The sequence below is a fragment of the Panthera uncia genome, chromosome D4 (assembly GCF_023721935.1).
Source record: "Panthera uncia isolate 11264 chromosome D4, Puncia_PCG_1.0, whole genome shotgun sequence".
NCBI lineage: Eukaryota > Metazoa > Chordata > Mammalia > Carnivora > Felidae > Panthera > Panthera uncia.
The window spans coordinates 29194106-29208949 of record NC_064807.1 but is presented as its reverse complement, the minus strand read 5'-3'; the positions used below and the strand labels follow the sequence as shown (position 1 = coordinate 29208949).

Here is a 14844-nt window from a genome sequence, read left to right as displayed (position 1 = left end):
TTCCTGTCAGCATCACCCCACAACAGTCGACTGTGACCCCAACAGTGGCTGGGGGTTCCAGTTTTCCAGTTTGCTTCCCTCATTCCTGGGGTCTGCCTTATCCCCTTCCTCAGGGAGGCCAGCACCTGCTGGCAGGGAGGTCCACTTCAGAGACGTGAGCCTAGTCCTGGGGAGGTCTACCTCCGAGCTTCCAAAGCTCCAGTGCCAGCTGGCACTGAGGTCTGGTTCCAACTCCTCAGGGCCCCTTCTCCAGGTTTCTAGGACCCGGGTTCTAAGATGCTGCCTTCTTCCCCTCGTTCCTTGGGAATGCCAGCTGCTTTCTTCAGTGATTCTCTGTGTGTCTCTTTTTAGAGTCTTTCAGCCCTCCAACACCTGTTCAACCAATTCACTATATTTAGCTGTCTCTATTAAAGTAAGGGGTGGGGTCTGTCTTCCTGACAGGCTCCTAACTGGAAGTCCGCTCTCCCTCTCCCCAGGGCTCCCAGAGGCACGGTCTCATGCATTGCTCAGGGTTCCCTTGCAAGTCAAGAGAGAAATCCAAATGATCAGTTTTAAAATTCAAATCTTGGGGCATCTGGTTGGCTTAGTTGGTAGAGCATATGACACTTGATCTCAGGGTTGTAAGTTTGAGCCCCATGTTGGGTGGAGAGATGACTTAAAAATAAAATCTTAAAAAAAAAATTCAACTCTTATTCAAGATTAGTGATGAAACTATCAATGCAAACAAAGTGAAAAAGCTCCACAATGACTAAAATTGTGTATCGACAGAAGTCAAATCAACTCGACAAGGTTTTGATTGTTAAAAGTCTGACTTAGGGAGTTGTTGGAAAATTCGATGTAGAGGAATAACAGGGTCAGATGTGTGGTGGGCTTCTGATGTGTTTTGGTTGCTCACTGTCCGTTCACACTACTCCTACCAACTGGCTCCATTCCATGCCGCCACCACTTTCAGTCCATGAGGTCAGGAGCTACTCTCCCCAGCCCAGAGGGAACACGTGACTCAGGCCTGGCTCCTTCCTACAGGACTTGGAGTTGGCAGCACGCAAGCTGGAGTTTCTGTTGCCACTTTGCCACTGCATGCAGCCTGAGGATGAAGCCAGCTTTGGAAGAAGGGTAGACCTGAGTGGTGAGAAGGAGGCCCTGGGCCTCAGTGATGGCCATTGAGTTTCCATATCAAGCCAGTCCTGAAACCAGCCTCACACCAATAATTCTTCTTTTTGGTTAAGTCAGTTTGTGCCACTGCAATCAAAAGAGTTCTACCAGACAGATCTATAGATTTTTCTAGAAGACTTAAGAAGTGAAAGACGTGAAGGCACTGCAATGGTTGAAGCATTAGGACAGTGGTAGGAAATTCGAAAGGAGGAGGTAGAGTCAAGAAATCTTAAGACTTGGTTTCTGAGTAAACACAGTAATTGAGAGAAATGGAGGCAACCAGTGAAAAAGATGGCACTCAGATTTAGGAAATAAGGTTGAAGATTGATGGTGAAATCACTGAGTTGGGAGTTAAACACAGGAGCAAGATGAGTGCAGAGCTGGAGATGAAGAAGACCACTTTGGACACGAGTTGCCCGTGGATCGCCCAAGGCACTATGGTCACACCAGAGCAGCTGGGTGTGGGTGTGAAACTCAGGAGAGAGTCGGGGGTGGCACTGAAGGTTGGCAATCACCCCCACATGGACTGGTCACAAGCATGGCAGTGAGTGGAGATCGTCTGGTATGAGACTAACCCCAGGTTGAAGGCAGCCTGGCAGGACATGGAAAGGACAAGCTGAAAAACAGGAGCCTACCAGGGCAAGACTGACAGAGGTATTATGACAGATAGATGTGCAAGGACAGCCAGGAGAACAGCTTTCAAGGAAGGGAGCAAAACATTCAAGAAGGAGGTAGCGATTTGCTGTGTGATGTCATGGGCCACCCCATCCCATCTAGAAAGCCAAGAGAGTTCTCTCCTGAATGACCAGACTGATGAGGCAGATTTCAAATAATGTTTGTCTCTCACTTCCCTTCATCCCCTCTGCTTATATCTTCTCCTCTTCCCAGTCACCAGTGCCTCCACCAAGGTGCTGGAAGGAAGGAAGGGGGAAAAAAAGAATGGAAGGAAAAAAGGTACTGATATAGGGACTCTGGCCAGGGAAAGCAAAGCTTTGGTTGCATGGCGTATGCAGCTCTGCCTCTGTTTATGATGTGACCAGACTATGGCACAGGAGTTGGATCATTGGGCTACTGGAGCAATAAGTTAGTAGCATTTCATAGGGGGTGCTTTGGTTCACTTTTGGTAAGCAATTAGTGTTTAAAAGAGGTAAAGTTAGGAAGGACCTAACTTTAGACCATCTTTGTAGATAAATGCCAATATGAAAACACCCCTCACCAGAAAAATAGTAAAAATCGTCTTGAGAAAAGAGAAAGCCACCCTTGTTTGGTTAGGATCTCTGGTTACTCTTTCATTTGATGGACATCCAGGGGTTCTTAGATTCCAGCACCCAGCAAACCCTTCTATCATGATGAAGTCTTTCCAAACCTTGTATGTTGCACATCCTGCTGTATTTTTTGTTCTGGCCCCAGAGGAGACTGGGAAAACCTTTCAGCCTCTATTGGAGGTGGACGCCTCCTCATTCCTGCTGCAGCCCCATTTGAGAATAGAGCTTAGGCCACAGGATACAAGCTCCAAGCTGAGAATCTCAGGGCTCCATTCTGAAACTGTGCTGATTTTTTTTTTCAAAGCATCAATTAGTATACTTTTTAGGTGTTAATACAAAAGACATCAAAAATGCAGTTAAAAGAAATGACACGTGTTTACACATGTGTGGACTATTTCTGAAAAAGACATACAGGAAGCTGCTAACAGTTAAGGATGGAAAAGCTTGCCCCTGGTTGAGAAGGAGGGAAACTGTATGCTTTTTTGTATCGTTTGAATTTCATTTTATGGATGTATACCCCCAAATTAATTAAAAACTCTATAAAAAAAAGCAATAAAGCTGCTGATAGGGTATGTATTCCAGGAAGGAAAAGACAGCATAAGCATTACATAACAGATAAGGTCACAGAATTAAAACACAGGGATTCACTAGGGCAAATGCTAATCACATAGTCCCTGTTCACTGTTGACCGGGAGCCTCTGCCCATCTTACCCAGGTCATGGAAGGATGGGTGGGGAGGAATCACCCTAATTCCCAGGCAGGAAACGGGGGCAGGGTGGGTCCTGGAAAGGGGACTACTGCTGACTCCTGATTTCCCAGCCACTAATTAGTGATGAAAATCCAACCCCCACCCAGGACAAAGGCAGCCCAGACATGGCCTCATTTACATGCAAAGGAAGTGGCCACAGGCTGATGCTTGGCAGGGGCTGGGGATGAGAGGACACTAGTGATGCCTGTGTTTGTGGGAGAATGAGGAATATGTTGCTAGTCCTCCCTGTGGGTAGGACACCTGTGGTGTCTCCAGGATGCTCCCAAGCAAGAGGAGCTGACTGAGGATAATAGAGAAAGCTGTCAGGTGAGCACAGGAGGGGGAGATAAATGTGGAGATGGTTCTAACTTGTCCAGGCCCAGAAATTCAGACCACTAATCCACTAAAGGCTGGTGGGAGAGCAATGGGGCCTCTGAGGCATTCCAGATCAAACCTTACCTGACATCCACCTGCCCCATCCATTTAGTACTGCTGTTAACAGATCGTTTGCTGCCACCTGGCCCCCAGGATACAGCTGGTACTGTGGGTCATTCCATCACTGTTGGGAAGGTCAAGGTTTCTGCAGAAGAGCACTGCAGTGGTAGAGAAACAGACTCAAGGGCAGACTGCCTGGTTCCATATTGCCTCTGCTGCTCTGTGTCTCAATTTCTTCTTCTACAAATCAGAGATAGAAATAATACCTGATAATACCTACCCGGAAGGATTGTTGGCAGTTGAATGAGAATATCCACCTGAAGTGTTTAACAATGACGTGTATAGGAAGTCTTGCTCAATAAACGTGAGCCGAAGCCCTCAGTTTTTATTCCCCAGCCCAAACATGCTTAACCTGAGTGACAGGGGAAATATGAGGTTTACAATCACCGAGGTCCCTGTGTGCTTTAACACGCTTTTGGGGGAAATTGGTGTTGAAAATAGATTAGGAAGGGGAAGAGGCTAAAGACTAGAAATCCAGGGAGAAGTCTGCAGGCATCCAGACGGAAGGTGGAGGGGCGGGAACTCGGGCCCTTGGCGGCAGGATTCGGGAAATATTTTGGAGAAATTCTCTCTAGGACTTGATAACAGGCTGCGAACGGGCACTTGGTCGAGGGCACCGGCTTTGCTGGCGGGAGGAAGGTAGGGAGGCAGCTGCGGGGCAGATCTTAAAGGTGTGGGAAGGAGACCGGCGGCTTGGGACTGGAAGCTGAAACAGCAGCCCCGGAGGCGGTGGTGAGTGCAGGGGTGGGGTTCGGGCTGGAGTCGGGGGACGGGGTGCCTGTTCCCGAGTGCAGCTGGCGCTCGTCTAGGTGCAGTGTGCGTAGGCGCTAAGTCCGATTTCCAACTCCGACAGTCAGCTGCGCGGCAGTCGGGCGGGCGTGGCGGAGCCGCAGGGGGCACTCGGCGACCCCGCCCTGGGGACCGGCCGGGAGTTCCCCGCTTCCCTCTCCCTCCCTCCCTCCCTCCGCCCCTCGCCGGGCTCAGGGCTCCCATTCCGCCCAGCCCCCGGCGCCTCCGCCCTCCCGCTTCCCATGACCTCAGTTAGACGCGCTCGGGATCAAGTTCAGGCTGGTTTTCCAGCGGGCCGCGGGCCAGACCGCAGAAACCGCCGCCGTTCACACCCGGCGGCCGCGCGCCTCCCGCGGCCAGGGCGGGTCCGACGCGGGCGGCGGGGGACGGACCTCTCGGCTCGGCCCCCAGCCCCGGCGGCGGCTGGCCGAGGGGCTCGTCTTTCACTACCCGCTCAGTTCTAACCCGGCGGGGCCCGAGGGGTCTGCGCGCGGGGGAGATACGCCTCTGTGCGCCGCTAACTGGGGTGGGTGGGCCCGCAGGAACTCGCGCCCACCTCCTGTCCGGGCTCCCCCCGCCCCCGTCCACTGCTAGTCACGGCCCACCCCCACCCCCAGCCACCGCAGGCCCCGGTCCACTCCGAGTCCCAGCCACCGCGAGCCCCAGATTTCCGCACCCCCACCCGCCGCCGCTCCCCGCCCACCTCCAACCAGGGATCCTTTCGCCCTCCCCAACACTAGCCGTGATTCTCCGCTCTGCTCCCCGAAAGCCCAGGATCCCTTTCCACCTCAAGCCCCTCGCAAGCCGGGATTCCCGCCCCCACGCCACACAGCCTACCGCAAGCCCAGGAGTTCCCCCTTCCACAGCCCACTGCAAACTAAGGGTCACTTCCTCTCCACCCCCGGCTCCCCGCAGGTCCAGGATCTCTCCCCGCAATCCCCGAGCCATCGCAAGTCTGAGATCTCCCTCCAAGCTCTCGCTCACCACAAACTTGGGAAACCTTGCCCCCCCCCCCCCCCCCCGCCAGTTTTGGATCCCTTCCCATCCGTAGCCCTTTACAAGCCCCGTATACCCCCGACCCCGCTTGCCCCCCCGCGGGATTCCAAGCCCGGTCCTGTGCCCCAGACCTGGGGAGGGGGTTGGGTATTATCACGCGCGGCACACTCTCCCAAGCTCAAGGGGGAGGCAGGACCCCACAAAGGGCTGCCCCATCCTCCCAGCCTCAAGTTTCGCGGTGCACAAGCCTCCAGGCGCGACTGGGAACGGCAGCCGGCCACCCAGGGCTTCCTACGAACCCTAGAATTTAGGACTTTCCCGAGGTTTTCGGCTAACGGCAGATAACGCGCCCTGGAGGCGCAAGCCCCTGGAGTCTGCTTTCATGTTTTCCATCACTACAGCCAGAGCGTAACTTAATTAGCTTCTCCTTTCCCCAAAGGGAGAAAATGAACCTGATTCGGAGGAGCAGATTGTCTCCTCGGCCTGGGTGCGATGAATCCCGGGCTCGGGTGTTGCGGCCCCGCAGCCCGGGTTTCCAGCGAAGATTCTCAGCGGCGGTGGGTGGCCTTCTGGAAACTTCAAACGGCTTTACTTTATTTGACACAATTTCTACACATAGGCACCCTCTAATATTTGCCTGCGGGGCGGTGGGGTTGGAGGGAGGCGGGGCCCGGGGCGAGGCGGACCCTCCCGGGAAAGGAACACAGGCCGAGGGGGCAGAGCGCGGCGCACCCTCCGCGCCCAGTGCGGGGTCCGGCCCCGCAGAGCGGCAGCTGCGCGGCTCCCGGGACCGACCCCGCCCTGCAGTCAGTCACACGCGAGAGAGGAAAGGCCAAAGAGCTCCCCTTGCCCGGACTCTGGAGGTGCTCCAGGGCCGGACTCCCGCGGGAAGCGCTGTCCCAGACATTCAGAGCACTTCCAGTTAAACTCCCTCCCTCTCCTCCCGCCGCCTGTTTCTCGCTCTCCTTTGGCACTTGTGTCTCCCGCTCCTTTGCGTAAGTTGGAGGTTAGGTTAATCAGAAGCGTTATGTTTGGCCAATCCCAAACTCAAACTTCTCTACAAGGCGCACATTCCTTGTCATTTGGCCTTTTAAAGTCCAGGGGAGACTGGAGGAGGTGATGTTCTGGCCTTCTCATTCTTTCAGGCTTGGCCCCCAGCCTATCCCCAGAATTTGGGGTGACCTTTTCTGATCACTCTAGTCCAAGCAGGTTTCTTCTCCCTCTTTTGGACTCTGGAAGCCACCTTGTTTCCACCAGTCAGAAAGCACACATCATTTTGTACTTGGGTTCCTTGGTGGCTCTTTCCTTTTACCCACAGATCTGCTCCTCCACTCCAACATGCCCTAGCACACTGCCATGCCCTAAGGTGTCTTTTAGGAGCTGTTGTACCTTTCAGGGCAATGTGGCAGCTCCCGGCCATTTCAGGAGGTCCCTGGCACCCTTGCAGGGTTGTTTTCGCCTTCTCCGGGCAGGTCAGTGAACTACTGCCCATGGAAATGACTTGCCTGGTGATCTGACTTGTGGAGGGTCCTGGGTTTGACATTCAGCGTTCCTCCCACCTCACTCAACCTGCTCAACTTTGCTGCTGGCATTTCCCTTGGTGTGTGTGTGGGGGGGGGGGGTGAGGGGAATGAGGGAGTGAAGAGGTTTGAGTAGGATGAGGTGTTTGGGGGAGAGCAGGGAAAGCTGATTTAGTGGGGGAAGCTACGAAGTGGCTGGACAGGGGACTGAGGCTCCACAACACTGGTGAGTGGGATGCTGGGGAGAGGGGGTGGACTTGGGAGTCAGGGACTGACCTGAAAGGATGAGGGTGGGGGGGCTTTGCCAGGCAGCACTAAAGGGAGACTACTTAAGGTGTTGGCAATGGGGAGAGAGGGCAGTGACTGCTGGCTGCAGAGAAAGAGTCAACTATTGGAAGAATAGGGAAGGTGCTGGCAAGTGGGTGGGTGGCAGGATGGGGCTGGTGGGCATCCTCTGATCACGTGAAATGAGTTCTCAAGGAGCATGTGTTGGCATTTATGTTTTGAAAAATTACAACCTCTTCTTGTTCTTATCAATGCTTTTATAGTTTTAGGAAAGAAAGAAATTATGAATTAGCTGTTATGAGCCTTCTTTTGGAAGTCTTTCAGTCCAGAAGCATGTATCACTTTACAAAAAAATAAAATCAAAGTTAAAAGATATATTGGGGGGGGACTAATTCATATTTTGATAGGATGACTCACTAGAATTTTCTTAGAAACATATAAGACATTTAGAGATGCACACTTTCCCCCTTGTTTACATAAGTGAAAACATTATACAGTGAGTTAGTTATTTCTTTCAACAAGGGGCCCATTTAGTTAACCGAAAAGATGTCTGTAGAAAGAGGCATTCTTGATTTTTAACCATGAGACAGCAGTACAAAACCAAGAATGTCAGTTGGGCATTATCTGTGTCAGTGACAGAAAGGCATCAAACTCCCATAATTAAGACTAAATTTTCAAATTCAGGGGATAACCTGTTGGTTAACCTACAGCAAAGTAAATAAAGTACATATTAGAAAGCTGAAAAACAATGCCAATGATAACTTTGGGTCTTGAAAAAGAACAGTGTGGCTCCACGATGATCTCTGTTGTATGTCCATGGGTGAGGGGGCTCACTGAGAATGTCAGGCAGGTGAGTCCTGCCCAGTGACAGACTCAGACATCGTATCATAGTGTGAAACTTTAAAAAAAAACAAATAGGTGCTTGTGTTGACCCCTAGACCTCCTGCACTAGAATCTCTTGGGGATGCACTTGGGCACCTATGTATGGAAAAGCCTCTGCAAGTGGCTCTGACTTGCCACCTGACTTGGGCTGGGAACCACACAGCCTCTGACTTCCTTGAGAGGGAGGGTCAGTCTGAGTCTTTCCTCTGAAGGGCAGACAAAACACCCAAAGGGCTGTTTTTATATTTAAAACTGTAAGACCTTGTGAGGCAAGACAGCCCTCCTGTGGTTGCCCATTAACAGAGAAAAAGTGTGTTCTTCCCACCTGCCATAAACACCACATGAAGCCAGCACTGAGTATGTGTATGTGTGTGTGTGTGTGTGTGGGCGGGGGGGGGGGTTGGGTAGTGCACAAGGCTGTCACCCTGAGTGAATGCATGTCACTAGTGACAAGATGTGTTTCTGAACTTATGAGTCTTCTCTTTAAGGCTCCCAGAGGCACTGGGTAGAGGATGCTTTGCAAAAGCAGGTGGGGATGGAACTGGGGAATGAGATTACATCAGTGATAACCCAGTGAGAATTAGGTGAGGGCTTAACAGGTGCCCTGCATGCTGGGCTCTTTGAAGGCAGATCCATCGTACAGGATCTTATAGATTCACTGGCATCCTAGGTGGGTCCTAGACCTACTGTTACCTGGATTTATGACATTGGTAGTAGCCATGGAGGTCTATTCATGAACTTTGAACCAGGCAGTTATTATATTCTTAAGGATTTTATAGACTAGTAAATGTCGAATAAAACTTTTGGGTACTGACATATGGTTATCAACTTTTATATCAAGTAAGGACAATGAAAAAGACTGAAAACTACGATCTACCATCATTTCATACAAAGAAGACAATTTTAATATCATAAAGGAAGGATAACTTCAGAATTTAAAAACTGCACACACTGAATTTTTAAACTATACTGCCCTTGGCTTTCTCATTTTGTGTGGACTGGGGAAAAGTTTATCACCAAACTCCGCTCTGCAAAGTGAGGCTCCATTGTCTTGAACACTTAGGGGCAGCCACACTGCTTGCAGATGATGTTAATTTACTCTGAGAAGTGGTTTCAGGGCTTTAAGGGAAACCTAAGGAATTCAAGTGCAAAAGTCTCTCAGTATTTTGCCTCAGTTTCCAATAGAGTGCTTTAAAAAGAAGTAAACAAAACAGACTATGGCAAATAAAATCTTGGAAACCTGAAGTTGGAAGGTTTTTTAGTAGTGATATGGTCCATGTGGGGTTTTTTTTTTTTGGTAAGTTTATTTATTTTGAGAGAGGGAGAGAGAGAGGGAGAGAGCACAAACAGGGGAGGGGCAGAGAGAGGGGGAGAGAGAGAATATACCAAGCTGGCTCTGAGCTGGCAGCCCAGAGCCCAATCAGGGCTTGAACTTACAAAACCATGAGATCATGACCTGAGTCAAAACCAGGAGTCAGAAGCCGAAGTGCCTGAACCACCCAGGTGCCCCTGGGCAGGATTCTTATTGTCAGCCCTTCATAGTGTCTGTTCCCAGATTCATCAATGGTTTCTCCAACTCCTCCTATTGTTCCAGTGCAGGGAAAGTCAACCCTTACAGTTTCTCTTCTGGAACTCTGACTGGCTCCTCTTCATACCAGACCCTGTACTCTGCTTGACACACTGTGCCTGCATGAAAATAATGACATATTTCACTGATAACTGCTGAAAACTAATTTTTAAACTCCAGGTCTGTATTTTTGCTTCCATTTTGACTTTTACTGATAAAAATATCTTTAATTGTATTTCATTATATTGTGTGAATATCATTTTATGACTTGAAAGTCATTATATTAAATTTTTTTTTTTAAGTTTATTTTTGAGACAGAGACAGCGTGAGCGGGGCAGGGGCAGAAAGAGAGAGAGAGAGAAAGTGAGAAAGAGAGAGGGATAGGAAGAGAGAGAGAGAATCTCAAGCAGGCTCTGCACCATCAGCACAGAGCCGATGCGGGGCTCGAACTCATGAAACCGTGAGATCATGCCCTGAGCCGAAACCAAGAGTTGGATGCTTAACCAACTGAGCCACCCAGGCACCCCTATATTAAAAAATGTAAAAGCATTTTATTTTATGAAAGATCCACTTTCATTAAAAGTGGTATAAAAACTGAGATGAAGGGGCATCTACTTGCTTATCCAACCTCCTCCCAACAGCTAGTCCCACAGCAGGCTGACAGCATTTCTATGTCAAGTCTACCACAGACTACACAACACATTCATTTTGTAGCAAGCACCTCAGTGGTGAAACTCAGCATCTGATAAATCTGAACACAACTCAGCTGCAAGTAGGATAAAAAAAAGATGAATCTAAAACAATGATTTGCAAGCTGTGATTTTCAATCATTAATGCGTTGTAAAATCAATTCAGTGGGTTATGAGAGCATTAAAAACCACACATACACAAGAGCCAAAAGAGCAAATTCCTACACATCTTTTCTAGATCAAAGTACAACTGCATGCCTTACAGGTAAATACTCTTTCATAAACATTTTATTTCATCACATATATGTACTAACACGTATGTACTAGGTCATGACATAAAATATACTTCACAGCCCTCAACCACATCACATTGAAAAACATATTTGGTTATTCAGTCTCTTAAAAGATTTGTTTCTTTGTTTTCGTTTTGTTTTGTTTTTCCATTTCTGAGCCATGGCTCCCCACTGCAATGGCTGGGTACTCGGAAGCTCTCCCCGCTCAACACAACAACAATTTACGGTGCTCTTAGTACCACCATTTCCTGGTTCACTGCTATTTTCTATTTTTCCTCCTCTATTTTTCCACAGCTCCAGGAGCTCAACTTAAGGGAATTGCCACTGGGCATCTGAATGTGGATCAGGTCCCTGCTGCCATGTGCCAGGCATGATGCCAGGGGCTCTACACACATGACTCTTTACAGATATGGTTCCTTATCTTTCACCCGTAGCAGTATCTCACCTATCCCTCTCGAGGCACTGGCACAGGACACATAGGGACTGAGGGAATGTTTCCACGTAAATGAATTCAACAATAAGCGCATTCTGTTGATTGTAAACCACATAAATTCAATTCAGCAAAAGAGAATAGTTTCAAATAAAATGTTTCCTCATTTCTCCATACTTAATACAAAAGTACTATACAAAGCTTAATTTATATTGATTAAATCCTAATTGTTGTATAAAAAGTTGAGGCATTGGTGTTCTGTGGCTACTGGTAGTAGTTTTATTACTTCGGTGTCGTATCTCATATAGTATAGTTATACAACATTAACCCTTTGATTTTGAGCAGTTATAAACTTATTTTAACACAACATCATATATTCATTACTAGTTATTACTCTCACCTAAAATAATTTAGCAATAGTACATGATACTGAGGGAAAAGGAAAACAGTTAACTTAATACTTTTCTAAATGCTAGTAAGAAAGAAACACATCAACGCACACCTGATTTGGGGGATGACCATAACTCAGCCTGTGACTTCAAGTGGAATCTGGGAAAGTAAACCAAAGGTGTTTTTAAGCTGAAAGGACACAAATGTTGAGTTCAAACCCTTCATCTTTCATATTAGGCAGTATCTACACACGAAGGTAAATGACTTATCTACAGGCACATAATTACACAGTAAGAGAGATGTCCAAGGTCTCCTGATAACAAATCTAGACTTTCTCTATTTCATAACAGAGGTTCATACATACTATAATACAATCATATTTTTAAAAGATCAAATCAGATATCAAGGAAAACAAATCCATCATAACCTTTTAGGCTAAAAAAACCCTAGAGCAAGAGTTTAATAAAAATGCATGACAGCTGTGTTCAAGATAACATAGTGTGGAATACAGTGTTGTAAACATGGATGGCAGAAGTTCATGGTGACAGTAATTCACTGTGTGTTTATGCATTAGTTTTGTGCATTAGTTATGTTTTCATCTGTATCACTTAAGCTAAATTTTTTCCACAAAAATTTCTCATTTGATTTCCAAAGCGAAGTTTCCAGCTCCTCTTTCCTTTTGGAGGATGCGGCAAGGGGCACTTTTTCACATAGAGTCTCTATCACTGCCAAGTCAGTGAGTTTACTAAGGCTGTCGTCATTCTGTTCATTCAAGATGTCCCAGAAATCTTTTGGTCTCTGTTTTGCTTTTTCCATGGGCCCTGAAAGAACTTTCTTTGGCAGTTGTGTGGGACTGTTCCCATAACTATTAAAGAGGTCATCAAGAATAGATGTGTCGCCAAGTAAGCCTACCACAGAAGTGTTTCCTAACACTGGATTTTCTACCTTCTTGTTTTCCACTTTGAAAAGGGGTCCGTTTCTTGAAATGCCTGTTCTTGTTGGGTTTTGTTGCTCTTTCATAGTATATTCTAATTTTTCTAACTCATATGCTTCAGACTTACTGTTCAGGGAACAGGATACTACAGTATCTTTGGATGCTTGGCTGTTTTTTCCATTGTCAGTCTCTTGGGTAGAGCTCATACGTGATTTGGTAGTCTCTCCGTCATTAGAAAGTACCTGTTCCCTATGGGAACCGTGAGTTTGAAACTCAATGGATTTTTCTTTATATATTTTTGGGCTGCAAATTTGAGAAACTCTTTTGGGAGAATCTTTAAGTGCCAAAGTTGCAGAATCTGACAGGCCTTCTTTTATAAGAGATTCTGTTTTTTCAGATTTATTCCTGACTCTCTCTCTTTTCTGACAGGAAGTTTTAATGCATTCTGAAGCAAAATCCACAAAAAATTCTTTTACCTCCGGATACTGAGAAGCATAAAAGTCTTTTAGCATTTTCTGTCGTTCTTCTGATGTAGCATTAGTTATATTTTTAGCAAATTCCTTTACAGAAGGCAAGTTAAAATAAGAAGCCATTTCTTCAAATTGTTTTCTGAAGATTTAATGAACAAAAGCAGTAGTTATTTTTATTATTTTATTTTTAAAGAACTCACCATCAGTGATATTAAAAAAAGACACAAAGCAATGTTCAGTTGATCCCTGAACAACACAGGTGTTAGGTTTCCCTGTGTAGTCAAAAATCTGAATATAACTTTTGACTTTCCCCCAAATTAGCCTACTGTTGACCAGAAGCCTTATTGATAATGTAGAGAGTCAACTAATACATATTTTGTATGTTACATATATTATATATACTGTATCCTTACAATAAAGTAAGCTAGAGAAAAGAAAATGTTGTTGAGAAAATCACAAGGAAGAAAAAATATATTTGCAGTACTGTATTTACTGGAAGAAAATCTGCCAGTAAGTGGACCCACATAGTTCAAACCTGTGTTGTCCAAGGGTCAACTGTAATCTTATTCATTTAGTATATATTAACTTAATTCCATAATGAAAATGCATTTTACACTAGCAGAATGTGACCTCTTTCCTTATGCTAGTGAAAAAAAATTCTAGTTCATGAAATCACCAGCTTTTGAAGTTATTTTGATTTATACTATTAGGCATTTCCTGGGAATGATGGGATCCCAGCATGCTGCTCCTCCAGTCAGCCAACTTACGGCTGACATGAGAATCATAATTTATATAATCTGTCTGAAAATCTATATTGCATTCAAGTCCTATGAAATAAAATTGTCAAAAAAAGGTCTTAATGAAAAGAGAAAATTCTGAAAAATAAAGGGATTTTTTCTTCTCTCCTTTTTTCCCTTCTTCCACAAATACAACAAAGAAATTTCATACAACTTTTTGATGATCCTAAAGGAAAATTCTAAACTGATAAACCTAGATTCTTTCTTCCCCCAACTGGCCTGCCTTGAGTATAGACAGCTAAACTAAGAAATGAGACGTCATTTAAAGGAGTGAGTTTTACTCTTAGTATAAGATACTAACAAAAGCTGTTGTATTCATGTGTGAGAAAATGGACCTTCCAGAACCCTGGCAAGACAGAGGCAGAAAGATTGTTTCACAACCCTGGACACCAGACTGTGCTCCTTTCCCCAGGTGAGGGTGCTATGGACTGAACTGCAACACCCTCAAATTCATTATGTTGAAGCCCTAAACCACAGTCTGACTATATGGAGATAGGGCCTTTAGAAGGTAATTAAGGTTAAATGAGGTCATAAGAAGCCATCAGAAATATCTTTCTTGGCCAAGAGAGGACACGGTGAGGTCACCATCTGCAAGTCAGGAGAGCCCTCACCAGGAGCCAAATCAGCTGGTACCCTGATCTTCAACTTCCCAGGCTCTAGAACTGTGAGAAGTAACTTTCTATTGTTTAAGCCCCAGTCTATAGTATTTTGCTATGGCAGATGGAGCAAAGACAGAGGGTATTGCTTTGCTGATGCTGAGTTGGGCCACGAATCAGGAGAGCTCAGTGTTTGTAAACATTCTTTTAAAAAAAGCCAGATGGTGTTGTAACACATGATTAAAAGTACCAAAGTTTTAGAATTATGTTTATATTTGATATAGTTCCTTAAAACATTCATTTATACATTCAGCAAACATTTATAGATCCTCTATGTGCTAAGCACCATAGAGTTATACAGCAGTGAACAGCTGACCACCATATTCTTCAAGGAGTTTATAGTCAAGCTGGAGGAGACAGACACATGAAAACCAAACCAGAAGAGAGTGATAAATCCCACTACAGATGAAATACAGGGCCCTGTGGGTTCCCACAGAAGGGGTACCTGAGCCAGTGATGGATCATGGGTAAGGTAGCAGGGAAGGC

At 46.3% G+C, this 14844-nt stretch overlaps 1 protein-coding gene across 2 annotated transcripts in view; it reads right to left on the bottom strand.

The window, feature by feature from the left end:
* Window positions 1–11939: 11939 nt before the first annotated feature.
* The window catches only part of ERCC6L2 (ERCC excision repair 6 like 2), a 131602-nt gene continuing 128697 nt past the window's right edge, over window positions 11940–14844 (bottom strand). For both annotated transcript variants that reach the window (XM_049634184.1, XM_049634191.1), the window contains exon 19: window positions 11940–13044. In XM_049634184.1, the coding sequence (XP_049490141.1) occupies window positions 12072–13044 (973 nt within the window). In that variant the 3' untranslated portion in view covers window positions 11940–12071. The remainder of the gene's footprint in view (window positions 13045–14844) is intronic.